General features: G+C 44.0%; 1 protein-coding gene across 1 annotated transcript in view; it reads right to left on the reverse strand.

Moving 5' to 3' along the window:
* The window catches only part of MYO5B (myosin VB), a 363824-nt gene that overhangs the window by 181601 nt on the left and 154353 nt on the right, over window positions 1-27870 (reverse strand). Inside the window, exon 5 of the mRNA XM_084628998.1 lies at window positions 2030-2186. Within this exon, the coding sequence (XP_084485124.1) occupies window positions 2030-2186 (157 nt within the window). The remainder of the gene's footprint in view (window positions 1-2029; window positions 2187-27870) is intronic.

Raw genomic sequence — 27870 nt, forward strand, 5'->3', positions numbered from 1 at the left:
AACTTCAAGATAAACAGACAAAAACAAATAAAAACAACCAACAAACCATCTCCGTGGAACATCTCGTTTTAAAAATTAAGAATTGCAACGTTTCATTTTAATTGTTTGACAGCCCTGGACACTGACATCCTAATTACCCTCAGAACAGGTGCACATGGGCATTTCCTGCCAATGTGATTCAGCTGGGAGCTGGAGAGCCCAATTCTCAGACTACAGCCTTCTCATACTGCACTTATTCTACTGACAGCCACCAAAGGAGTTCATTATGCTGTTTATGTACTCAGGTGCTTCTTAAGGGTCAGAACATTCTTAACCTAGGGTTAAAATGCAATGTAGATGCTCAAGCCCAGGGGTCCCCGACACAGGACAGCTGACTCGAGTCCCATTAACCCTAGGCTTACATTGCTGTGTAGACCTAGCCAGGGAGCCTCAAAGCCCAGGTCAACTGACTCCAGCTCACACTGCAGGGCTAAAAATAGCACTGTAGACATTCAGGCTCTGGCTGGAGCTTAGGTGCCAAACCCAGTGACCGGGGGGTGGGGAGGGGGTCTCAGAACCCAGGCTCTAGCCTGAACCCGAATATCTACACCGCTATTTTTAGCCCCACAGCACAAGCTCAAAGTCAGTTGATCCAGGCTCTGAGAGTTGCTGCTGCAGGTTGGGTTTTTTTGGCTGCATAGACATACCCTAACACAGCAACTAGACACCCGCGGTTGGCCTGTGCCAGCCGACTTGGGCTCACAGGGCTCGGGCTGAGGGGCTTTTTTATTGCTTTGTAGACTTCTGGGTTCAGACTGGAGCCTGGGCTCTAGGACCCTGTGCAGTGGGTGTCTGTTGCTGTGTAGACATACCCGAAGAGACGTTTCTCCCTGTCTGATCGGGTTATTGTGAATTACCGATATTTGTTAAGCACCACCACCATCCTTGTCAGTGTATCATTAGATGCACTGTTTGTCCAGGCTTTTCACTCAGTTTTAAACTCACTGGTTAGGCATCCCCCTCTCAAAATCATTTAAAGTTATGCTGATGCTGGGGGTTGCAGAACATTTACTTTTAACATCAATCAACAAGACTAAGTTCTTTGGGACAGGGACTATATTTTTAACCACATCAATTCAAGCCATCAAAATGCCACAGCGATGGATGTCCTATAAATGCCTTCATTAGTAAGGCGAGGGGAAAAAAATTTAGTTCAGGGCAAAGAGATCTCCACGTGCCTCGTTAGCAGGTACTATTGCCAATAAGTGCGAATAAGAGAATATGAAAAAAGTGGGTCTATGTTGATTCAATCTATAGATTCAACAGACAAACCTCTCTCTCTATATGGAATTAATGAAAACGTTAGGGATGCTACAAGACGACAAGCGAGGAGAAGGAAGGTCAAGTCTGACAGACTATTAATGACGTAGATAAGGTCACACAAACATCATGTCTGAACTCTGCTACCTGTAACCTTCTTTATACCAAGCTGTTATTAGCACAGTTCCAGCAACACGGAGATTGTTCGAACGGTCTCCATGGAGTGTTCAATCCTTGGCCTCACTCCTGAGACCGCCAACAAGTGGGCCAGTTGTGGTGGGCTTCCTCCTACCCCCATCTCCATGATAAAGAACTAGAAAGAGACCCAGCGTTGGTCACATACACTGGGTCACCACACAGAGACATTTTAACAGCTTATAGTCACTACCGTCCTGCGACAGATTTTTTAAACCGGTGACCTACACATAAAAAGTTGCCTGAACTAGTCAATCCCAATTATTATTTTTTTTAATTGACTATATTTAATAATTACATAAAATCTAGTTAGAACAGCTATATTTTCCTATTCCTGGATCTCACTTCTGAGACTGAGACAAGTCCTGTACATAGACAGGATGACAGAAAGCCCCATCTACAAAATAGAGGGAGGATCCCAACCCTGAAGAATCCCACCCTAAGTTGGTGCTATTTGCTAATGCTAGAAACAAATGCACACAGATTGCTCAAAGTAGAATAAAAATCTATGTAACTTCTGTTGGGCCAGCTTTACCTCCATGATTGGACTGGATGCAAGGACCTTCTCTTCAATGTTGGTCTCACTGGCAGAGCCACCAACGGATGCGAAGAAGCGCATGGCATATTTGGCGGAGACTGTCTTTCCGGCACCGGATTCTCCACTTACGATAATGGACTGGTTCTTCTCATCCCTGTGTGTCAGAGGAGAAAGGCTTTTTATACACTCATCTGCTTGTAAAGCTCTGGGTTGTCTCTCCCACCTCCAATGGCTCTTGCTTTGTGTTTCTGCATCCTCGTATGCAGCTCAGTTTGTTTTCAGTTTCCCTTACGTGCATAGATTCTAGGATGAATGAAGTATTCATGCTATTGAAAAAAGCATTACCAACACAGTGTCAGAATGATACATTTCCCAACTGGAAACTTTAAAAACAGAATTATTTTAATCTTATCACCCACTGCTACAATTACAAAGCACCACTGCCTCCTACTGCAGGGAACCAGCATCCTGGCATTCACCCCACAGCACTACAGTTCTCCAATCACGATAATCCTGCTGTTTAAGATTCCTCCTATCATCACTCAACAGGATTTTGCTGGATATCAGCCACAGACTATTGTGCTCTTGGTCTCTCCCACCCTTCATTCCTTTTAAAAACAGAAACTGATGTTTCATCTCAGCATTCCAACCAACAGAGAACTGGACCCACAGCAAGTACGTTAATATGCCCTTTAATAGTGGAACTCACTGCTGTAGGACACTACTGAGATACAACTTAGTACCTTAAAAAAAAAAGGGATTAAACATTATGTCGTAGACTCCTGTTGATTCAAAACCCTACTATCTGAGCCTCTGCATTATCTGAATCAGCCCCCTTGTCCCTCAGCATGAGATATGTGCTGCAGAGGGACAAGGAAAGGGTTTGGATAAGAGAGCAGAGATCCCTGTCTGGAACTGTGAAGAGGAGGAGGAGAAGCCTTCAGAGGCAGGTGAGGCCACCCTGCTTCTGAATGGCTCCTGCAGAGCCCCTTGCAGCCCCACTGTCACTGTGGGGAAGGAGCGCGCCTGTGACAGCATGGCTGTGGAGGGCTGACACAGGGCTGGTGAAACTTGATCCCTGCAGGAACAGCAGAAGAGTCCTGGCTGGGGCTCTCTGCTCTGCCCTGTCAGGACCACAGCCTCCCTACCCTCCATCCCTTGCACCAGCAGGGATTGAGGGTCACCAGCTCTAGAGCAGCAGAAGGAAATTTTACCACCATTATAAAAGGTGTATAAATAACAGAAAATATAAATGGAAGAGACCTGTTAGAAGATCTAGTCCACTCCACTGCCAGTGCAAGATATAGTGCCCGGGAAAAGGTCATACTCTGATATCAAACTGGTAACAGTCACTGCTATTTAAACCAAACGGCAGAGAGAAGACATCACATGACACTGCAAGCCCAGCGTCTGAAGGATTCCTTCATTTCAAGGAGAGGGTCTAATCCTGCCACCCTTACTATGATCTCAAAAATTAACACGACTGTTCATGGAATGAAGTGCTACTCATAGGGTTGCCAGGCGTCGAATTTTTTACTGTAATGCCCAGTTGAAAAGGGACCCTGGCAGCTCCAGTCAGCACCGCTGCCCACGCCATTAAAAGTCTGGTTGGTGGTACAGTGGGGCTACGGCAGGCTCCCTGCCTGCCCTGATTCTGTTCAGCTTCCGGAAGTGGCCAGCATGTCCCTGTGGCCCATAGGAGCAGGGGCGATCAGGGAGGCTCCACTTGCTGCCCGCACCCACAGGCGCCGGCTCCACAGTTCCCATTGGCCAGGAACCACGGTCAATGAGAACTGCAGGGGTGGCATGGCAGTGCACACCGCGCAGAGCCGCCTGGCTGCCCATGCGTCTAGGAGCCGGACATGCCAGCCATTTCTGGGAGCTGTGCAGGGCCAGGGCCAGGGCAGGGAGCCTGCCTTAGGCCCGCTGTACTACCAGGTGGGAGTCGACGGAGGTGGGAGCCGAAGAAGGTAAGAGTCACCCCACTGGAGCCCAGAACTCCACCCGCACCTGCCCCAGGTTGGAACCTCTTTCTGGATCACGCACCCCACCCCTCCTCCTGTACCCCAACCCCCTGCCCCAGCCCTGAGCCCCCTCTCACACCCAAACTCCTTCCCAGAGCCCACACCCCACTCAACCCCTCCCGCAACTCAACCCCCTGCCCCAGCCCTGGGCCCCCTCTTCTACCCAAACCCATCATCCCTGGCCCCACCCCACAACCCACACCCCCAGCTGGAGCCCGCACCCCCTCCCACACTCCACCACCTGCCCCAGCCTTGAGCCCGCTCCTGCACTCCAAACCCCTCAGCTCCAGCCTGGAGTCCCTGCCTACACCCCAAACCCCTCATCCCTGGCCCCACCCCAGAGCCCACACCCCCGCACCCTCCTGCAGCCCTGCCCCAGCTCAGAGCCCACTCCTGCACCAGCCCAGTGAGAGTGAGTGAGGGTGGGGGACTGTGAGCAACAGAGGAAGAGGGAATGGAGTGCGTGGGGGGTGGGGCCTTGGTGAAGGGACGAGGCAGGGAGTGAGGAGGGTGTTTGGATTAGTGACATTAAAAAGTTGGCAACTGTAGCTACTCAGCTCACATAAGACTGATAGAATCAGGTGAAATCCTGGCCCCACTGGGAGTTTTGCCATTGGATGTCAACAATGGGGCCAGGATTTCAGCATCATAAGCCTAGAAACATCTATGCTATTTCGGGAAGCCATGGGCACATTACATGCCAAAGGTTTTGTAGAACATTAAATTTACTACATAGTAAACAGCAAATACTCTCACCTGACTTTCAGGCTAAATTTCTATTCAGTGCAAAATACAAAAACCAACCAAACAACCCACCCTACGTTAATGCAACGTTCAGGTAACTTAGTCAAGCATTCAGCCATCAGGCAATGCCTAAGTAATATTTGCATACATGGCTTTAACTACATCCCCTTTGTGTGCATGCATTTCCCTTTGGAAGAAGATTCTTACTCCAAATTTACACCAGTGTAACCAGGATCAGAATCTGGGACACAATCCTTTCATACACGATTACATAACATTACAGCAATATTACTGGTTTCAGAGTAGCAGCCGTGTTAGTCTGTATCCGCAAAAAGAAAAGGAAGACTTGTGACACCTTAGAGACTAACTAATAAATTCGTTAGTCTCTAAGGTGCCACAAGCAATATTACTATACATTAGTAGGTCTCACCACTTTCCTGGTAAAAGGGCATATTCTTTACTTTTCCTGAATTCAGAGAAGCTGGATGGAATTTGATAAAAAATATCTTTGAACAGAGACCAAGCATAGAAAATTTCAGCACAAAAAGCAACTTTCAGAAAGAGTGAGCCCCGGGAAAACAGAGAGGCTGTAATGGAAACTATTTTGCAACTAACTCTAGCGGCTACTACCAGACACCACTATACTTTCGAGAGAGGAATCCCAAAATACTCTTTATCCAGCTACCTGGGCAGCCTGATCAGATTGCATAAAGAACATTAGCCAGTGTGGATTCCAGGTGACAGCTCCACGGTCTCCATTTATGGGACAGTTAATTAAGCAGGGTGAAGTACAGTGCTTGGAAAGATAGGAGTGATCTCACCCAAGCAGCAAACAGTTCAGAGAGAATCTGTCCCAATGCGTTCCCAAGGACGGAACAGGTCACATAGCTAGATTATGAATTGCTAGTGCATAGCTGTCTGCTCTCCAGACTTCTTGCTGAGTTAACACCAAGCCGTCCTGTAAATATGAATGGCTCACAAGGACAGGATGAGGCTCTATTAGACAACATATTGACCTCTCACTTCTGTACTCCCTAGTATGATGCACTGTGAAATAAGCTATAGGAAGCACTGACTTGAGAGGAGGCCACAAAGTAACAGCAGTACCACATTAAACACCTAATAAAAGGAACTGGTAACTATTGCTAGCTCCAGGCACAGAGAAGAGGTACCCAATATGACAAGCAGCACTGTTCAGTTGAAGGCCATAATAGTTGTACCCCCGGAGCAGATTGAGGAAATGATTTAAGGCCGCTAAAAAGGGAAGCACTGCAGTTAAACTGGTGAAAAGATCCGTGAGGGTTGTTTTGCTAATCTTGCTAAAGAACTATTTGCTGGGTTTCCTGTGGAAAGTAATTTTCCACATACAGCATGAAATCAATAGGACCACCACCTATATGTGGAAAGAAAGAAGTGTATTCTCATATGCAAAAGGGAAAGACAGAAAGCAAAAGGCTCTGGAATTTGCCCCAAAGTGCAGATGAACAGATTATCCCTTGCTGGGTGAGGGAGAAGAAATGAAAGAAAGAGGTCACATACATAATACATCAATCTGCACTGCTTCTCCTGGATTTTTTCCTTCCTAATGGAAAAGTGTCTCCCTCTGCCAATAAATTCATAAAGTAAAGACAGACAAGAATGACGCATAGACTAAGGCCAGAAGGGGACAATCATGATCTAGTCTGATGTCTGCACATTGCAGGCCACTGAACCTCACCCTTCTACTCCTGTAATAGACCCCTAACCTCTGGCTGAGTTACTGAAGTGCTCAAATCACGATTTAAAAAGACTTCAAGTTACAGAGAATCCACCATTAACTCTAGTTTAAACCTGCAAGTGACCCATGGCTCCATGCTGCAGCGGAAGGCGAAAAAACCCTAGGTCTCTGCCAATCTGACCCAGGGGAAAATTCCTTCCCAACCCCAAATATGGTGATCAGTTAGACCTTGAGCACGTGGGCAAGATGCACCAGCCATCTGGGAAAGAATTCTCTGTAGTAACTCAGAGCCTTCCCCATCTAGTGTCCCATCGCTGACCTTTGGAGATATTTACTACTAGCAGTCGCAGATCAGTCCTGATACTGGCTCAGGAAAATCAGGCCACATCAGCTCAGTGGAACATATACAGATGATGTAAAAATCATGTTCAAACAGCCTGATCAAGGATAAACAATAATTTAACGTAAGAGGATGAATGCAGCTGACAATCCCCATGCCATTCTAAATATCTTGTTGCACCCATAATGACTGTCACGTAAGACATGGTGCACCTTTTCTTCCACTGCATATTTTACTGTACTCATTTTGCAAACAAACAATCTCTAATATGATCCTAGGCCATATATTTTATGATGCTAAGTTCTTAGCTATTAATGCGTGTACCTTCTGTTCTGGGCACAGCCCTCATCAAGGACAGGAGACAGTAGAGTACTTCACAACCAGAAGTAGGTGGGAGGGAGAACCCAACAGCTTTCCTTTCCCTACAAGAAAAGCTCCTGCTAATATGGATTTAAGTTCATCAGGATTATAGCAATAGTTGGGGCACCTATTGGACTGTGGAAAAATAAAAGAATCATTGATCAATAAAGTGTGCTATCTAAATTCTTTACCAGCTCTTTGGCAGCATCTGGACTATGCTGTTTAGCTCACAGACTGCTTCCCCGCTGCCATGCAGCTTGCATAGTTCTGTACCAATGCAAAGTGGAGGTGGAATGCCACCATTCAGATCTGGCTGCATTCTACACTTGCTTTGTACAGGTGTCAATGACTTCACAAGGCAGCAGAGAATCACGTTCGATCTCTTTTAACCCTTCTCTTTTCCTTGTTCTTGCTCCTGATCCAGCACTGGCCTCTTCTGTCCTGCCACTGATGGGGCAAGAGCCTTCTCCTCTTGCCATGTGCCAAGATCTCTGTATTTCTCTGCCTCAGGGACTCTTCATCCCTTCTCAGATCACAGCTGAACGCATCTTCTCACCTATTCCTCTTAATCTTTCCTCGTTATTTTTACAATGCTTCTAAGGTATTATAAGGCATTTGGGGGTACAGTTTGCAGGAAAGATGGTGCACAAAAGTTGTATTATCTCCCACAAAGTTTTGATTTTCTGATACAGTTACAGTTCCCCATCTCCCCTCAAATTAAAAAACGTGCCTTATACAGAGTGAAGCTTTGACAAAAAGTCTAAAGCCATAGAAAAGGAAATTACCACCAGCACAGTCTTTGAGAGCCAATTAAGCACGACTTGTAAAATCCAAGTTATAAGGCTACGACCACCAGCAAGACATATCAGAATCTCAGGGCAGGGACACTTTCTGTGTTTGTATCCTGTGCAATCCTGAGCACATCCTTGCCACTTAAATATTTTTCAGTGGGCTGCATCTGTCAAGGGATTACCACCACTCCTCTCCTTTCCCTGCAATATTCCAGGCTGAACTGAGCATTTTTCTACTGTAGACAGTTGGGTCACTGCTGCTGCTGCCGCCTTCTTCTGAGAATTTTGTAATCGCAAAATAGCAGGTTAACGACCGTACACTTAAAAAGTCAAAGAAATAAACAACTAAATGGGTGTGTGTATATATGTATTTTATAGCAGTTAAAATATTTTGAGGATAAAAAGTTCTCACACACACACATATATATTACTACTCTGACACTTTAAATCAGATGTTAGAGATGGAAGGCACCACCTTACCAACAAAGATTTTTTCCTTTGGTATTTTTTCTAATGTTTTGTCTAGTCTAGTTTTAAATGTCCCACCTAATGGGGGATTCCATCAATTATTCTTTCAGGAATTTGTTCCTCAAGCTCTGGATCCAGGCCATATCAATGGGATTCAGATTTGATTATGAATTAGCCATTTCGGTAATATTTTGAGTTCTGTTTGCTATTTCTCCTGTCTTTTCTGTTTAAATGTATTGTTGTTCACCCACACATACTGATCCCAGTGGATTACAGTGTGATAAAGGACAGAGCAAACACCATTTGCTGCTAATACAATCAGCTTCGCAGGTCACATTTTTCTGAAGTTTCACAAAGATTTGCCTTAACTACTGACCCATTCCTGTTCAGAATGAGTCAGCTAGGTTCTCCAGGCCTGTTGAGGTTTTCTGCCCTTTTTCTATTTGAAATACTAGCTACAGTACTAAAAACAATTGTGAGATCACCTGGATCAAATGGTTCTTATCTTTCTAGTTAAACTCTGGATTACACAAGAATGATCAAAGTGATAGTTTCTACAAAAGAAAATGCCTTCTCTCTAAAATTCAGTCAATATTTTCCAATGAACTGATTTTTGTTTTCCTCTGTGGCAGCAATCACTTGTCTGACACATCAGATGGTACATCCCCCCTTCCCAAAGACTGATTCTTGATGAAAAGACACTACTTTGAAATGCAGACAATTCTTTGCACCTAAAACAGGAAAAGAATACCCATGCCACAGGGTATAAGGGAATCAACAGCTGGGGTCGGGAGGAAAAAGGATCTAGGCATCACTGTGGACAGTTTGGTGGGAAAAATACCTGCTCAAGGATTAGAAAAGGGAGAGGGGGAAAGGAAATAAATGTGTGGTTGTATTCAGACCATAATAGGTAAAGCATTCTGAAAATATATATGCCTGACTTGAAGCTGGGGTTGAAATTCCTAGCTTGAGAAGACATACACGTCTAGCTCTGATCAAACTAATGTGCTCAAAATAGAGCACAGTCAGAGTGACAAGTCACCCCGAGTATACACCTAGTGTCTCAGACAGGTATATACTTGGGGTGGCGAGCCCCTCCCACCACCACCCCTACACTCTATTGGGTGACTGAGCTAGCACCGGCATGTCTCCTCAAACTGGGAATTACACACCCAGCTCCAACTGTAGACATGCCCCCAGTGATTTGCCCAAAGTTACAGATGAAGTTTGTGCCAGAGTAGGGAATTGAACCCATGTCCTAATATAGTGCCCTAACCACTGAACCATCAACCTAGGGCAGGCACTGGCAGAGCAAGCTTTCCCCTCTGCACACCCCCATTGATACCTCTCAATATTATTCTTCTGCAGAAAAAGACCTGGAGGTTACAGCGGATGAGAAGCTGGACATGAGTCAGCAGTGTGCCCTTGTTGCCAAGAAGGCTAACGGCATATTGGGCTGAATTAGTAGGAGCATTACCATTAGATCGAGGTAAGTGATTATTCCCCTCTCTTCAGCACTGGTGAGGCCACATCTGGAGTATTACGTCCAGTTTTGGGCCGCCCCACCACAGAAAGGATGTAGACAAATTGGAGAGTCCAGCAGAGGACAATGAAAATTATTAGGGGGGCTGGGGCACATGACTTACAAAGAGAGGCGGAGGGAACTGGGCTTAGTCAGTCTGCAGAAGAGAAGAGTGAGGGGAGATTTGATAGCAGCCTTCAACTACCTGCAGGGGGGTTCCAAAGAGGATGGAGCTAGGCTGTTCTCAGTGGTGGCAGATGACAGAACAAGAAGCAATGGTCTCAAGTTGCAGTGGGGGAGGTCTAGGTTGGATATTAGGAAAGACTATTTCACTAGGAGGGTGATGAAGCACTGGAATGGGTTACCTAGGGAGGTGGTGGAATCTCCATCCTTAGAGGTTTTTAAGGCCCAGCTTGACAAAACCCTGGCTGGGATGATTTAGTTGGGGTTGTGTGATGTTCCCCTCTGGTGTTGTCTGGACCAGTGATCTACTAGGTCACTCCAATCCTTGACTCTGGGAGCCAGCCTTACCCTGCTCTGCTGTGAGAACCCCCACTCCTGGGCTGTTCACGCACAGCCTCTGGCATGTAAGCTGCTCCCAGCTACTTGCAACTGAATGACACTAGCCAATATCTCTGGTCCCAGACACTAACCTAGGAACCTCCATCTTGCAGTGTCCAGTTATGCCCCCTGGACGCTGCAAGCTTATATGAGTTTGTCAATTTAACAAAGAAATTGACATGTACGAGGCTGGTTATCCTAAGGGGAGTCTCTGACATGGTTCAAACCAAATGCACTGCTTCAGGTAGAACAAACAAACATTTATTAATTATTAAGATATGTTTTGACTTAGAATCACGTAAAATCTAAGTCAGATTTGGTCAAATGAAAGAAAAGCAAAATGCATTCTAAGCTGATCTTAACACTTTCATTGCCCTTACAAACTTATATGCTTCTCACCACAGGCTGGCTGGTTGCCCTTCAGCCAGGCTCTCCCCTTTGATCAGCGCTTCAGTCACTTGGTGTGGTGTCTGGAGATGTAGGTGGAAGAGAGAAGAAGAGCATGGCAAATGTCTCTTCGTTTCCTCCCGCATGGCCTTGCCCCCACTCTTTCCCTTTAGAGTCAGGTAAGCATTATTGAGTCTCTCCAAGCATATGCTCAAATAAATTTGTTAGTCTCTAAGGTGCCACAAGTACTCCTTTTCTTTCTCCAAGCAAGGTTGAGCAATTCCCCTGGTGTGGCCTCATGCAGGTGAGTCATTGCACTGTAGCTCCCTTGCTGGACAATGGCTGTGATGGGTTGTTTGACACCCTGCCCGGGCGTTGGTTACCTTCCTTGCTGTTGCCTCTGTGAAGCTAATATCTGGATGATTCCCGCAACTTACAGCGTGTTTGAGTGACAACCATACAACACAATTCTCAACTTCATATGCATTACTGATATACGTATATAGATAGAGAAATGACTTTCAGCAGATCATAACCTTTTCACTGATACATATAAAGCATGCCTTATGAGGTAAGACCACAATTATATGTAAATGAGGAATATGGGCATTACAGCACTCTCCCCCAAGGTATAGAATATCACAGGTTGGTCCTGCTTTGAGCAGGGAATTGGACTAGATGATCTCCTGAGGTGAGGTCTCTTCCAACCCCAATCTTTTATTATTCTATTTCCGATGGATTGCCTTTATTGGGAATAGGCAAGATCAATCTTTTTATCTGCTTAAACTGCTAGCCAGAAGAGCTGGGTTCAAGCCACACACCCCAAATATGGGTGTTTAGGATCTCAAATTTTGGCTCAGCCCATTATAAAGAGAGGGATCATTTGAAAAATGGTCAAACCAAACCAAACCCTCAGATATGATCTCTACTAGCAAGGTTGCTAGTTGTGATGGTCTTAATTTTTGTTTCCAGTAGGAACTGGACCAGGTAATGGCCTCCTCACAGGTAGATCATCAAACAGCCATTGGATAGTAACAGCTTTTTACTTGCTAATGACAGGGGTGCAACTAGAATCGCTGATCTAGAGGTGAAAAGTTCCCTACCCCCAAAGCCAGTTCCTTTATATGTTCAATTCATCACTACAGTGCACGGAAAGGTTAATGTCAAAGGTTAACGGAACTTCTTTGTATTCTTCTTCTATCGGTATGATTATTTCAGTGAAGCATGGGGCAACAGTCATTGGTTCTGCGGCCATTAATGCAGAGGTTTTTTTTAATCTATGTTTAAGCTGTAAATTTCTATGGTACATTATGAAAAGAGGACTGTAAATCCAAAGGATGCAGATAAATGCTTGCTCTGTTTAACCAGAGTTTCACTTTATCCTGTTTAATAAATGCCCTCTTAGAGTTCTAAGATCTTTTTATATACTGCTTAAGTGGGGCACAATACAGGTAACCAATTCTGAACTCCCAACTTCCTACCGGCCCTGTTTCTGTATCACATAAACAATGACATCCTCTGCAGGGTTAAAAGTTTATTCTGTCTCCCATGCTGCTCTCTCTTCCTTGGATAAACATGGACATCTGATGACCTGTGTATGATTGAGAAATGGATCAGAACAATTGTCTGAGGGATACGGAAGAGCTCAAGTGGAAGGTAAACCTCTTGCAGCCGCAGGCTCACAGAACTTGGGAGAAGTCACAAGAATAAAAGAATCTGTGCATTTGCTTAAATGTTCTAAAAGTTATGAAACACCTAGAAGTCTGCAAAATTATGTTTCTTCTTCTGAAAGGTTGGCCAAAAGCCAGAAACTCTGGGATCTGTACAGACATCTTGAATGGGCGATTCTCCGCGATAAGGCACAACAGTCACAACTTGAACCCACAGAATTTCATTTGGTTGCTTTCCTTTCAATTAAGTGGAAATTGAATCCTTTATTTTTCCCAAAAGTTTTATAATTAAACAGTCACATTTATAGCTCTTCGCGTGCACACACCCCACTGGCACACACCCCGCCAAACAACAAGGAGTACAAATACGTACTCTGAGAAAATACCACGGTGTTTTTGAAATCCATCCATCCAGAGCAAATAGGACCTAGGTTTCAAAGGAAAACTATCAACTTCCAAATCAAGGCCAAAGTTCCTTTTTGTTTGTTTGTTGTTATTGGTTGTGGGGTTTTTTTGTTTGGTTGTCTTTGCTGAAGTTGCTAGTAATTGTGGGTGCCTCAATTTTAGGTGCCAAAGCTTACACGGGCCCCATTTTCAGAAAATTCAGAGCACCTACCCACTATTCCTTTAAAGTACTTGGCCCATATATGGTCAATAAAGTCTATCTACATTACACTAATGGCTATTTTGTTTATTAAAAGGGAGCATTCTAAAAATCCATTTTATTTTTCAGTATTTTATGCCATTTGTTTATTTTTCTGCATTTTCAAGGACAATGAGAATTGGTGAAGTCACTTTCCGGTTCTCATTTCTGCAGATTTACACTCAAACACTTCAGTAGCGTGTGTATGTCCTCAACAAACAGCTCCATTGGGTTGTGTTAAAAAAAAAAAAACACCCTTATAGAAACGCATCTATTGGCCTTCAGTCTTCTAGAAGCATTTGTTGGGAGCTACAGCACCTGTGAAAAGTCAGGTCATTTCTTTTTAGAAAATCTAAATTGTTTGCCAAGATTTAATCTGGTGTGTCCCTTTAAGGTCTCTCTATCTACCTACCTACCTGGAAGGATGAACAGCTGAGTCAGCCTTGGAAGGAGGAGTCTAGAGACTTGAAGCCAGACAATTCAATCCACTAAGCCATCCCCCTCCAGTTCTAAACTGACGTTGAAAAAAAAAATAAAAAGCCTTTTTAGCTAATACTAATGCACAATTGCTATAAACACATTTCAGTGTAATTTCCTTTCTCTCTCACACACACACACAAAATCCTACACACCAAAGTAGCACAAATAAAATTTCCCATAACTATGCAAGCCCTCATTTCTCCAATGCAGAGTCAAAGATAGCAAGAATTCCATTTCTGAAGTGGTGTAAACAAACTGGAACACAACTTCCCTGATTATTACCATGAGTCATACTCCAGTTCATTCTTGTTGCTGAAAATACACCACATATACTGTAGTCTAAGATCCATTCTTCCCCACCTGGACAGTGTACTTTGGTGACCAGAAGGAGGTAGATCTGGTTTAGTAGTTATAGCGCTTGACTGGGAGCTAGGACTACTGGTTTCCATTTACAGTTCTGACAGAGCTATGGGCAAGTCAATCTGTATGCCTCAGTTTCCCCATCTGTATTATGAAGATAACAATATTTACAGGTATGTATGTCAGGTGGGTGGGAAGGCTTACTGTTTGCATCATTACCCAAATCAAAGCACTCTGATATCCTCATATGAATAGTACACCGTACTATAATTATTTAGACAACAGGCCAAAGGAAGAATGAAAGTAACACATTTTCTCCATTCATTTTTATATCCACCTGTCCAGTGATCTAAATTTCGATAGACATAACAGCAGAAAAATGCTAAAAGATTTCAGTGTCCAAATGTTGTGGTGAAGAAAGTACAACAGAACCTCCGAGTTACGAACACATTGGGAATGGAGGTTGTTCAGAACTCTGAAATTCTGAACAAAAGATTAGGGTTGTTTTTTTCAAAAGTTTAATACTCACTGACTTATACAGCCTCGAAACTTTAGCATGCAGAAAAAAATGCTGCTTTCCCTTTTTCTCAGTAGTGTATGTTTAGTACAGCACTGAACTGCATTTGCTTTTTGGGGGGAGGGGTCTCTGCTGCTGCCTGGGTGTGTGGTTGACTGGTTCATAACTCTGATGTTTGTAACTCGGAGGTTCTACTGTAAAATCCAGGGTTTAAGGAAGTTTAACAAGTGAGGAAAGGATCCCTCACACTCAGCTGCTTGTTCTAAATGGATAGCTGCAGATTACTCTACTCTGCATTAAAGAAATATGTTCCCCGTTAGTTTAACAATCTTTAATCTGCTGCAATATAGAGAAAATTCAGCTCATCAATTCTAATGCACCTCCAGGGTTTCTCTAAAAAGGAGGACACAGAGTTCAAGCTATAAACCTACATAATTTCCTCTGATGGCAACTCCATTAAGCATTGGATATGCCTTCTGAGGAAACCCTAATACTGAGAAAACTAGAGAGAGTTTTGACACTTCCTGAATATTTATTTTATATACAATTTTAAAAGTGTAAGTTCTAACTAAAGCTTTCCTCGGTTTTCACTCTGAGACCAGTCCTGGTAGTAGCGTGTAAAAACTCTGGCCTCAAGGATCTCCCCCTGCTGCGATAAACTGACTCAATGGCAGTTCAGCTCTAAAACCAGGCTTTTGATTATAATCAGAGAACAATGAAAGCATTGTTGACAATTTTCAACTCAGGACATTTTCTTTAATAAAATATATGAAGCCAGAACTTTCTGGCCTCTGTAATCTAATAGAAACTAGCAGAGCCACCCCCCAAGATCTCTACAGCTGACAGGAACGGAGACAATCACTCTAAACAAGATAAATGTTTAAAGCCATGTTGTCCTAACAAGGATCCTTCATCCCCACCCTTCTAAGCTGCATCTGTAGATTTAGTATTCCCTGACTGCAAGAACCAGGAGAGTCTAGAACCTCTAGGAGAAGGGAGGGGTAAATTCAAGCCCATGATTCTATCCCTTCCCACCTCCAGCAGTACAGAAAGGCTTGACAAAGCCCTGTCTGGGATGATTTAGTTGGGGATTGCTCCTCCTTTGAGCAGGGAATTGGACTAGATGACCTCCTGAGGTCTCTTCCAACCCTGATATTCTATGAATGCCCATTTCCTCCTTTTCCAGCCCCTTCTCTGGCACAGAACTCAAAGTGTTCATCTACACTGCAATGTAAGATCAGGGTTAGTGGAACTTGAGACAGCCAACCTCTGTAAGGGAACCCCGAGCTTGAGCATTATATTTTATCCTTATGTTAAGTCTTTTCTAACCAGTGCTCGAACCCAGGGCTCTGCCCACCATGCTTGTTATCAGGAACAGCTCACATTGTAAAAGGCTTGATTCCTTCCCTCTCCATTGCAAACCCAGGAGGTTCTCCGACAGTATGTGTGCAGATTGGCACTCAGAACAGAATGGGTTAATGCTGACATGATCTGCTGCTGTTTGCAAAGGAGGGATGGCTTTCGTTTCCAATAGAGTGGATTGTAGATTGCTTGGACAGAGAGGACTAAGGAAGTTGTCCCGTGGAATTGTGGGATACTTCCAGGCAATTTTGGGCTCAAGTCAAGAAGGGCTGTGTCTACACTGAAAAGCAATAGGGCTCAGATCCTCCAGCACTGCAGAGCCCTAGGACCCTGGGTCCGATACCTGGGCTAGTGCATTTGCAGCATAGACACAAGGACGAGGGGGCATGCTTGAGCCTGGGCGCAAGCATGGGCTTACACTGCAGTGTAGACTTGCCCTCAGAGAAGTTATGGCTGAGTCAGTCACAGTGCTGCTGGGAATTCCCACTATAGCGTGGTCCATTCTTGTATTCTCCCAGCTCCTCTAACGGGAGCTGGTTTAGGAAAGCCCAGAATACAGGCGTTATACATCAATGTGTGCCACTATGCATTTATCCCTGTGAGTAAAATCCTAGCAAAACTAATACAAAGCTATGTCAGCAAACCTATGCTAGTGTAGACCTAGCTAGCCACTGTGATCTTGTTTCGTAACAAAACTAACAATATCAGTAAGGTTTTGTTATTACAAAAACAGATGAAACCTGCTCTTTAAGGGACAGCCTTTGAAAAGTCCCCTTTTGGCTGCAGGAACAAGCATCAGCATATTTTTGTGGGGAAATAGGGATGTGTCCTTTGGCCCCCTGTTAAAATTCATTGGAGTAAACAGAAAGAGTATGAAAGAGCAAAATGCTGTTTAAATATACATAAAAATATCACTGGCAATGTCCTATCATGACGCCGTAGATCCGCTGGGAGGCTGTACGGCATACACTTTTCTCAGGCATACCTCAAAAGTTTAGAGACTTCCGCATTGCCTGTGTGATCGATACAGGTGTGAACAATACGGATATTGTCACAGGTGGCACAACTGACAGTGATGTCGAGTAGATGAGATAGGAGAAGGGGCAGGGAGCAAGTCCTGTTCATGCAGCATGCAAAGAAAAACAGCTCTTGAATTCAAGCCTTAAATTGCTTTATTTGCCTAATCTTTACCCCCCAAAAAATCTATTTTTTCTGCACACATCAGAAAACCTGGGGGGAGACAGGCATTGCAGAGTTCAGCAGAGATGAAAATCTCAGTCATTTCAATTTACCCTTTTCAGACTAGTACATTCCTGGGGTTAAGCCTCCAGGAGTAGCACCCTCTGACAATTGACAGTTGATTTTCAAGCTCCCCACAGACAAGCAGTTGTGTGTAATTTACTGTTATTTCCCTTTGTACTGTGAGCAAGTGTCTCAGTACTCTGTTTATTGATTTTTTTTTAATTGGCACAATGTATGCGTATGAATGCAATGTTCTATGTGGGGCTAAGCAAGCGTAAGGTTGTAAGAATACCCTAGGCACAGCAGCTGTCCCAATCCTTGCAAATGAAGTATTTGATACACTATGTTCATCAGTACAGAGCATGCAGTGTCTTTTTGTCTACCTGGTAAGGAGGACCAACTTGCTCTTGCAAACTCATCTCAACATGGCTTATTCAGTTAGATACTATTGTGACAACCATGTGCCGTATCTGCTGTGCTAACAGTGAGCCGTATGGGCCCTTGTGTATGTAAATCTGCAGAACACCCTGTGGCATTCCGCACCTCAAAGCGGCACCCTGGAACCCCCATATTCACTGTCATATAATTATGATATATTTCAGACAAAGAATGCCATGTAAAATATCAGATGAAAGCCATTGTTCTGTCCAAATATGTATATTGTTAGTTCCAGGTTGGACCCCTGGTTAGTTCCAGGTTGCCCAGCCCCAGGCCTCACCCCCACTCCACCCCTTCCCCCAAGCTCCCACCCCTGCCCCATCTCTTCCTACCCCCACTCCACCCCTTTCCCCATTGCCCCACCCCCTCCTTGCCTCTTTCCGCCCCTGCTCCGCCTCTTCCCCAACTCTTTACGCCCTCTCCCTCCCAGCGTCTCCTGCACGCCGTGGAACTGCTGAGCCACTTTTGGTGGGAGGTGCTGGGGGGAGAGCGCGAGCGCGTGGCTGCTGGTGGGTGCTAAACACCTGCGAATTTTTTTCTGTGGGGCTGGAGCACCCATGGAGTCGGCACCTATGAGCCTGGGGATCCCGTCACACACCTATGCTAACAGTTACTCAATTTTGGAGTCATAAAGGGTGTTCCTATTTCAAAAAGGAGAAGCAGGGCAAGCAGGGAGAGGAACAGTAAAGACAGTTTGGCAGAGGTGCCCTATGAAGGGCTATTGTTTGCAACAGCTGCAAGTGGGGGAGTTTTACAAGCTCATCAGAAGCGAAGAAAGTGTAATATCCGCTACAGGGAGAAAAGCTATAAGAGGCAGCAAGCAAATAAGGCGAAAATGATTAATAGTTGCTGGGGTTTGGTCTTTTCTAAAAGGGAGATCACTAACAGGAGGTTAACATACAAGTTAACAAGCTGGGCCAGAAGTCATAAGGCCAAATTACCAGAGGAGAGACAAGTTGAAGAATACCTTGAATGTACTGAAATCACCACTGCCTAACAAAAGTCACACTGAATTGCAGAAACCACTGGCAGTAGCAGTATCCGAACCACTGAGAACTCATGGAGGGCAAGAAAGGACTGGAACCAAGTGCCTCTTTTTAAAAAAGGAGAGGAAAAAGGAGATGCAGAGAGTCCCAGACCAATAAAGTTAAACTGAATGCACAGTAAATTTCTAGATAAATAAATAAAGCTGATTATTAGTGAGATTTTAGAGGAAAAAGCAGCAATAAATAGTAACTCATATGCAACTAGTTTATCAAAGACTAGTTGTGGCAAACAATAGTGACAAATTTATTGGATAAAGGAAATTTAGTGAGTATCAAGATCATCTTGACTTTACCCATGCATTTGACGTAGCTGTACATGCAAACTTACAGGCAAGCTAGAGAACTGTGGCTTAACATGAAGGTGGATACAGAATGGACTGGACATTCAGTTTTGGAATAAGCGAGTGCAATGCTTTTGAAATCAATGGGGTTAACATCAAGGATGAATTGGGACCAGAGAATATTTAACATGAAGGAGGGGGGAGGAGGAAGAGATTTACTGGGAGGGATCTCCAAAGACTCTGGTGAATATTAATAAAAATAGAACAAGATCTGGAAAAAAACAGGCTGATAGCAATAAAAAAAGACTAAATGAGAGTGCACTGAAAGCGGTAATGATCAAAATGCATAATAATACTGCTGAGTAAGGGGTTACTGAATAGGCAGCAATGCCACAGGATAGGGTCTGGGAGAAATAGCAGAAGATAAATTGAATGAGTCAACAATGAAGTCACAAAAATGGGCAGACGATTGAATTGTGTTAATAGGAGTATGACACATAAAACAAAGAAAAATATTCTCTTCTACTCAGTGCTGGTTAGGCCTTTCCAGGAAATGCTGTATTATATTTGGAGGTATGATAAATTTTAAAGAGAGACAGAAAAGAAAGGAAGACACAAAAGACAAATGGAGAGACTTCAGAAGGGGGTTGGCAAATGAGCCAAGCAAAGAGATATGTAGAGATCTGGATGAATTCACTCTGGGGAAAAGATGACTGAGAAAAACAAGACAAGAGTGTTCAAAGCCCCACAGGATATTGCAAGAAGACAGGAATCATTATTCATCGAGGACAGAACAAGTAGCATTACGGTTTCAGCTGTAACAAGGAAGATTTCAGACAAGAGTTAAGAAACACTATTAAAGCAGATAAGCAATGGAACAACCTGCCTAAGGAGGCTGGAGACTCAAGGTCAGGACACATCTATCTGGGTTGGTTTAGTGATGAACAAAAAAGCAAATCGCACCACAACAGTGTTGAGGAAAGACAAGGTGAATCAGTAGAGATCCCTTCCAACCTGTAGCCTACGGCAACATACAGGCATTTCACCAACACGTGGACACACAAAGGAGTCCCAGCATCATTGGCCACTTCCAATTTAGTTCTGCTCACAAGCAGCGTTAAATACACCATGAGGCAGAACAATCCTTGAAAGAAATGTCAAAGGGTCCCAGCCAAGTTTTCCTAGTCACCACAGCATGTGAAAGGCTTACATGGAAGGGACCCTGCAGGCCTATCCTTTCCCTCACAGGCCTGCAGGGTCCCTCCGCTCTGCAAGGCTCCCACCTCCCCCTGGCTCCCAAGCTCTGTCGGCTGCCTCGCGCCGAGTCAGACTTCCTCACTTTGGCACAGCAAATTCCTTCCGTGAACTTTTAAACTCCCAGAACACGAGCGGATTTCGTGGGGGAGTTAGCATGGGGAACATACACCCAAATTAGTCAATACAAAACCAGCCTGACTAACTGTACCATGATTGCATTAATTTCTTATGTTATGAATAATGCTGTAAAGGAGGGAGGAGTTCTCCTAATTGAAAAGAGAAAAGGCTAGTACACTGTTGATTAGGAGATGGACTTTGAACTGCAGAATTACCATTCATGCCAGTATTAAACAGCTAAATCAAGTATGTTTAAACATTTTGATTCACTGGTGTACTTGGACATGAGGAGGAGGTTCAGCATATCATTTGTGCCTTGGCTTTGACCGGCCAACTCAAATTCTATAATAAAAATCAAAGAATTCTGAAAGAACACAACAATGTTCACACTTCTATACGCCATGCTCTGTTAACTACTATGAGTTAAATAACTCAACTTGGCTAGTTAGAGAAGAGAAACATTTTTCAGTGAGGTTTCCATCTCAATTCGGTCCAACGTCTACAAACTCAATCATGGGTTTAATGTGATGGAAAAAACCGCAAAGTTAAAAAAAAAAGATCAAATTACATTTAGTAAAAATCCCAGCTAGAGAAAAGTTTGAGTACTGAAAAGATCTGCCTGGGACAAAGATTGGTGCTCTTATTCCACCCCCTCTCATGTCATGATTCATCAACAGGACACTGTTCAGCTCCACTCACTGTCTTCCTAGTAATTTTCAGCTTACCTACTATCTCATTAGCATAGCTTCATAGTTTGCATTCTGAGGCTAGCTCAAACCTACCAATCATGTCTTGATAAGACAGACTATTAGGCTGGGAAGTCAAGCAAGCGGACCATCATTCCATCTGTTACGAATGTCTGGATGGCTAACTTTACATAGAGAAAAAGCTGCAGTTTAATATACAGCCACTAGATCAGTTCAGTCAACTCCTGCACTAACAGACACAGGCCCAAACAAACCCACTGCTTTGCCACTAACCCTAAGCCATGCTATTTATGATAGCCGGAATGAGATTACAAATACAGGGCACCCTCTTTAGCTGTGCCATCATTATAGGAAATGTGATATTATCCTCTTGGCCTCCAACTTGAAGAAAGCAAAGACAAAAGAGCGCACAAATATCCTGAACCCAACTTCTCCTGAACCTAATCATCTCAGTATGATTTTTCTCCTTCAACTTTACAGTGACTGAGGTAAAAATAAATAAATAAAGACACTGAAGAATCTTGGGATTCATTAAAAACAGAAAGAAAAGGAGGACTTGTGGCACCTTAGAGACTAACCAATTTATTAGAGCATAAGCTTTCGTGAGCTACAGCTCACTTCCTCAGATGCATATCGTGGAAACTGCAGCAGGCTTTATAAATACACAGAGAATATGAAACAATACCTATTCCCACCCCACTGTCCTGCTGGTAATAGCTTATCTAAAGTGATTTCCAGCACAAATCCAGGTTTTCTCACCCTCCACCCCCCACACAAATTCACTCTCCTGCTGGTGATAGCCCATCCAAAGTGACAACTCTTTACACAATGTGCATGACAATCAAGCTGGGCTATTTCCTGCATAAATCCAGGTTCTCACATCCCCCCACCCCCATACACACACAAACTCACTCTCCTGCTGGTAATAGCTCATCCAAACTGACCACTCTTCAAGTTAAAATCCAAGTTAAACCAGAACATCTGGGGGGGGGGGGGGTAGGAAAAAACAAGAGGAAACAGGCTACCTTGCATAATGACTTAGCCACTCCAAGTCTCTATTTAAGCCTAAATTAATAGTATCCAATTTGCAAATGAATTCCAATTCAGGGTGAGAAAACCTGGATTTGTGCTGGAAATCACTTTAGATAAGCTATTACCAGCAGGACAGTGGGGTGGGAATAGGTATTGTTTCATATTCTCTGTGTATATATAAAGCCTGCTGCAGTTTCCACGATATGCATCTGAGGAAGTGAGCTGTAGCTCACGAAAGCTTATGCTCTAATAAATTGGTTAGTCTCTAAGGTGCCACAAGTCCTCCTTTTCTTTTTGCGAATACAGACTAACACGGCTGCTACTCTGAAACCTGTCATTAAAAACAGATTCATTTAACGTTATTCAGGGGGCCACCCGAGATCGCCTATACAACCTTCATTGAAAGGATCAGCTTTAAGCATAGCTGCTCAGCACCGGAAATGCAGACTTGCCAATGAGGTCTTGATTCTGCCCCCATCACCACGTACTCTCTGCTGATAAAAATTCACCCGTGCCAACCCTCAGCACAGGAATAAATTTCACCCCAGGTACAGAACAATACCTATCCAAGGCACAGAGAGGCTTAATTGAGAAGGCTGAACTCGGATTAATGAATGCCAGTGTCAGCACCGACAGCACCTCTCCTGTGTGGCCTTGAGCAAGTCACTCTCCGCTCGCTCGCTCTCTCTGTCAGACAGACAGCATTAAAAAGATAATGCCTCCCCTATCACACAAGGTTGTTGCGGGGATACAGTAGCCCTAATACTGCATTTGTAAAGAAGCAGCAGGAGTAGATAAAGCGTTTTGAAGAGGAGACGTGCGTAGTACCATTATCTGTACTTAAGTACAACCCACAAAGCCTGGGCTGGGGATGCCACACAGCTAAAACTGGCCATCAGATAGATTAAGAGACTTCATTGCAGGAGGGTATGGAAGAAACGGTAGCAGGGACACAAGTGATACGCTTCCCTATGTTACTTAAGAACACAGAACCACCATACTGGGTCAGACCAATGGTCCATCTAGCCCAGCATCCCATCCTCTGACAGCAGCCAATGCCAGCTGCTTCAAAGGGAATGAACAAAACAGGGCAATCATCAGGTGATCCATCCCTTGTCACCCATTCCCAGTTTCTAGCAAACAGAGGCGAAGGTCATTGCAACGGCACATGGGAAATCCACAAAGCAATGCTTTTTCCGACAATACCATTTAATCAAGTGCATGCTTAATGCACTTTGCACCATGATTGTACCAGAGTGCTCTAGGACTCTAGCCAGCTCTAGTTATTGGATTCCTAGATGGCACTGAAGCCAGGATGCTTACAATAGCAACCCACTCATTCATAACCATTGGCTATAATAAGTGGCCGTGATGAGGGAAGAGAAATTGTTAAGTACAACAAAACGTTTAAAGAAAACATAGTCCAAACAGCAGCATACAGGTATGCGTATGTGTTTATTTATACACATTCCCATTTTAAGCTAACAGCCCCTTTGCATCAATAAAACGTTTCCCACATTTGTCAAGATGAATAAAAACAATGCTTCATTATAGAGCGAATGTCTTTGTTTAATGATGATTAGTAACGTTTCTTCTTGAAGAGACTCCGAAGCCATGAATCATTTACACGCATTTGAGTGGAATAATTAGAACCTAGAGCAATCATGCTGCTAGCGGTTTTTTAAATGTGCATTTTGCTTTTAAACCTCCCTCTGCAAACTTTTTAAAATCCATACTTGTTTTAGCATTTGACCAATTATATCAAAACACACTTTTGGCAAATGAACTAAATGCTGAAAAGGCACCAAACGCAATAATGCCATCCGACCTGCAAAAAATTATGTTCATGATAAACTGTAAGAGTTCCAAAATCATGATAATTCTGAACAAATTATGAAACAGGTTCTGTCAATTCACAAGTTAATACTTTGTGATGCAATTGTCAAAAAGCAGAAATATTTACCAATGTGATCACAAGAATGACAAATACTGTGCATTTACCTAGAGCCTCCTGCCCAAACACCTTGATAACATTCATGTATTAACCCACATACCACCTGTATTGTAGGTAAGTATTACCTTTGCTTTTAAAGTCCCCTTTGCTTTTTACAGGCAAACAGAGAGACACACTTATCCACAGGAAGTCCATGGCAGAGTGGGCAATAGAAGACGTATTTTTGACTTCCTGCTGTGTTTTAGCTACAAGAACACTACTTCTTATCCTGAGATTTATTCTCTAGTACGATCACCTAGTTTACAATTGCTGGCATCCTCCAATCTGAGGAAAACTGAGCACAAAACAGTGTTATGGTATATAGACAACTCCTTCCCTTCTGAAGGAGTGTAGGGACAGCAAATCTGACAACCAGATTAAGAGAAAAGTCACCACCTCTCTATTATACAGAAAACACAAGCTGCAATTCTGAGAGTGAATGCTTTTTTCAGAGGCATGTTGATCTCGCCTACCCTCCTGAGGGCGTTGTGGGGATTAGTGTTTATAAAGTGCTTTGAAGACGAAAATTGCTACGCAAGTACAAAATAGAATGCTGCTTAGCACATCCTCCGTGGGGGCAGAAGGTTCAATGGAATCTCTCCCACTTTCTTCACTCCCTATCTCAAAGTTTCCAAATCGCAAGGACACAGGCGCAGCTCTCTCCACAGCACACATCCCTGCTCCTGCTTCAGTCAGCCGAAAGGTAGAGAGAGGGAGCTATGCTACAGTGAGCACTCCCTCCTCCCCTAAAGGGCTGGGCATGCTGCCTTCTGTCCCAAAGCCCTCAAGGCAGAGGTCAGAAGCCAAACTCTGATCCACTGTGTGGCAGTAGTGCACTGCCCATTGTCACTGAAATGACCAGCCCAGCTGTGGGTTGTAGGACAGCTTTTTACAGCACAGTAAATGCTGGTCTCCAACAGCAGGTCCCTTTATGCGAGAGGAGAGGCCAGTCCCCACTCTATTACATATGAAATACTTAAAGCTTGAGACTTTCTAAGACTGAAATTTAATAGTATCTGCACTGGAGGATGTTGCTTGCATCTCTTTCACATGAAAGTATCCCAAAAGGATTCATAGCCAAATGCAGCAGATTAGACTGACGGATATTTCAAGCCTGACCAGTCATTCATCTGTGTGGGCAGCAGGGGTGAAAGTAACTTAAAAGTCTTACCGGTGAGGGGGCCTGGCTCCAGGGCCTCGGGAGGAAGAAGCGGGGCTGGAGACCAGCCTCCCTCAGCCAGCCTTTCCACACTGCCTGGCCTATGTTGCCTGGGGCTCTGGCAGTGATTTAAAGGGGCTGGGGCTCCAGCCGCTGCAGCGGACGCCAGGAGCCCCAGCCCCTTTTAAATCGCTGTGCCCCAGGGCAGCTGCCCTCTTTTCCCCACCCACCCCCTCTCGGTGGCCCTGGTGGGGCAAAAGGGGCAGCAGCGCTTTAACCTCGGCTGTGTACGGGCCTGTACTGGTGGCCACTTCTTACAAGTACGCTGTACCAGCCCACTTTCACCTCTGGTGGGCAGGTAAAGGTGATCACGTAGGCAACACGTGAATTCTTAGCATTACTCCACTCTAATCCATGCAGTGTCTCAGAAAACCTTATAAATCTCAGTGAAAACTACTAAAATTAACATCTAAGGAGGCTTGCTACCTGCTGCATCCTTTCATGGGTTTGGAATGTACTAGCAATTGTAAAGGCTAGATTTTCTGAAAGCATCAAAGTTTAGCTTACAATTGATGAGCTCAGCCTGGAAGAGTCAGAATTAGAACCACCTAGTGTCCCATGTTAAGAGCACGTTCACTTTCACATACCTGGCTTCCAAAGGACTTGTCCACATTAAAAAGTCTGCAGCGGCACAGAGAAGATGCTACCTACACCGACGGGAGGGCTTCTTCCATCGGTACAGGTAATCCACCTCCCAGAGAGGCGGTAGCTATGTTGGCAGGAGAAGCCCTCCCATCAACATAGCGCTGTCAACACCAGGAGTTAGGTCTGTATAACTGCATCACCCAGGGGTGTGAACCTTCCATACCCCTGAGCGACACAGTCATACCGTTGCTAGTACAGACCAAGCCTATGTGCTCTTGGCCAGATTGTGATCTCAGTTACATTGGTGTAAACCTGGACTAATGCCAATGAATCTACATCTTAGTTTTTCTATAGCATCCAGAACTATGACATGCCCCAATTCATCAAAACACTGAAGCACGTGCCTAGTTACCCTTCTTAGTTGGGACCCAAGTGCTGCAACCAATGGAATTAATCTGGCGTAACTGAGTTCAGAATCCTGGGACCCCTTTCCAGCTAAACGCTCTAAGTGCAAATCTGACCATAAGTGTAGTCACCAAATGCAGGAACTCTGTACAGCTGCTCTATCTTGAAAATAGCATTGGAATTACACCTAATATCTGTGCATTAACATAATTTGACAGTTTCCTGGAACACCCATAACCTGCTTTATGCAACTGTAGTTGGGTACAGACTAAGTCATGGTGCAGAACCAGCAGCTGAGCATTCTGTGCCTGTGTATGTTCTTATGAGCCCTCCAGCAAGTACACACAAAGGGAGTCCAAGTGCAGTAAATTTATACCCTATGGAAAAGCCTAACTCTAAATGCTGTACTTGAGATGTATTCAGGATCCCTCACATTCAGATGCATTGTCAACTGGAAGAGAACAAACCAGTCTCTTCCTCTGATAAAGCAGAATTTAATTTCTTTTGACTAACGACGTTTTATGCTGCTTGTTCTCACTGCTACATGAGGATAAATCAATTTAGCCAAATCTCCTCTCTTGTAAAAATTAAAAAGGCACATTTATACAGTCCCATGCTTGGTGAGTCTAGCAGAGCTGGACCTTGCAAAGGAAATTAAAACCAACAGTAAAGGTTCCATAGCCATATAAATAAAATGAAAACGAGGAAAGAAGTGGGACTACTAAGCACTGAGGTTTGGGTGGAGATTAAAGATAATCTAGTCATTGCACAACACCCAAACTAATACTTTCCTCTGTTTTTAATAATGGTAATGAGGAGGTATGGGGTAGCGACAGGGGGCTAATGCAAATGAGAATATGGAAGTGGAAATTACTACAGTACTAAGGTGGAAGTGAAACTCAAAAAGCTTAATGGGACCAAATCAGAGGGGCCCAGCTGATCTCCACCAATAGCAAGGATTTTTAATGAATCTGTAAACTCCGGGGTTATACTCTACAACTGGAGAATTTCTAGTATACTCCCTATTTTTAAGAAACGGAGGGAAAGTGATACAGGCAACTGCAGGCACATTAGTTTGACCTCAATTGTACACAAGGTCTGGGAAATTTTTTTGAAAGAGAAAGTCGTTAAGGACTTAGAGGTAAAAGGTAATTGGGATAGTATACAACACGATTTTACAAAAGGTAGATCATGCCATACCAACCTGATCTCTTTCTTTGAGAAGATAGCTGATTTTCTAGACAAAGGAAATGCAGTAGATCTAACCTAACTAGATATCAGTCAGGCACTTGAAACAATTCCACATGGGAAATTATTAGCTAAATCAGAGAAGATGGAGATTAATATGAGAACTGAAAGGTGGATAAGAAACAGGATAAAGGGGAGGTTACAACAGGTCGTACAGAAAAGGTGAACTGTCAGGCTGGAGGGAGGTTACTAGTGGGGTTCCTCATTACCTTGGCACAAAAAGTGGGAGCGTGCTAATAAAATTTGTGGATGACACAAAGTTGGGAGGTATCGCCAATACGGAGGAAGACCGGAATACCATATAAGAAGATTTGGATGACCT

The sequence above is a fragment of the Lepidochelys olivacea genome (assembly GCF_965140295.1).
Source record: "Lepidochelys olivacea isolate rLepOli2 genome assembly, chromosome: 5".
Lineage (NCBI taxonomy): Eukaryota > Metazoa > Chordata > Testudines > Cheloniidae > Lepidochelys > Lepidochelys olivacea.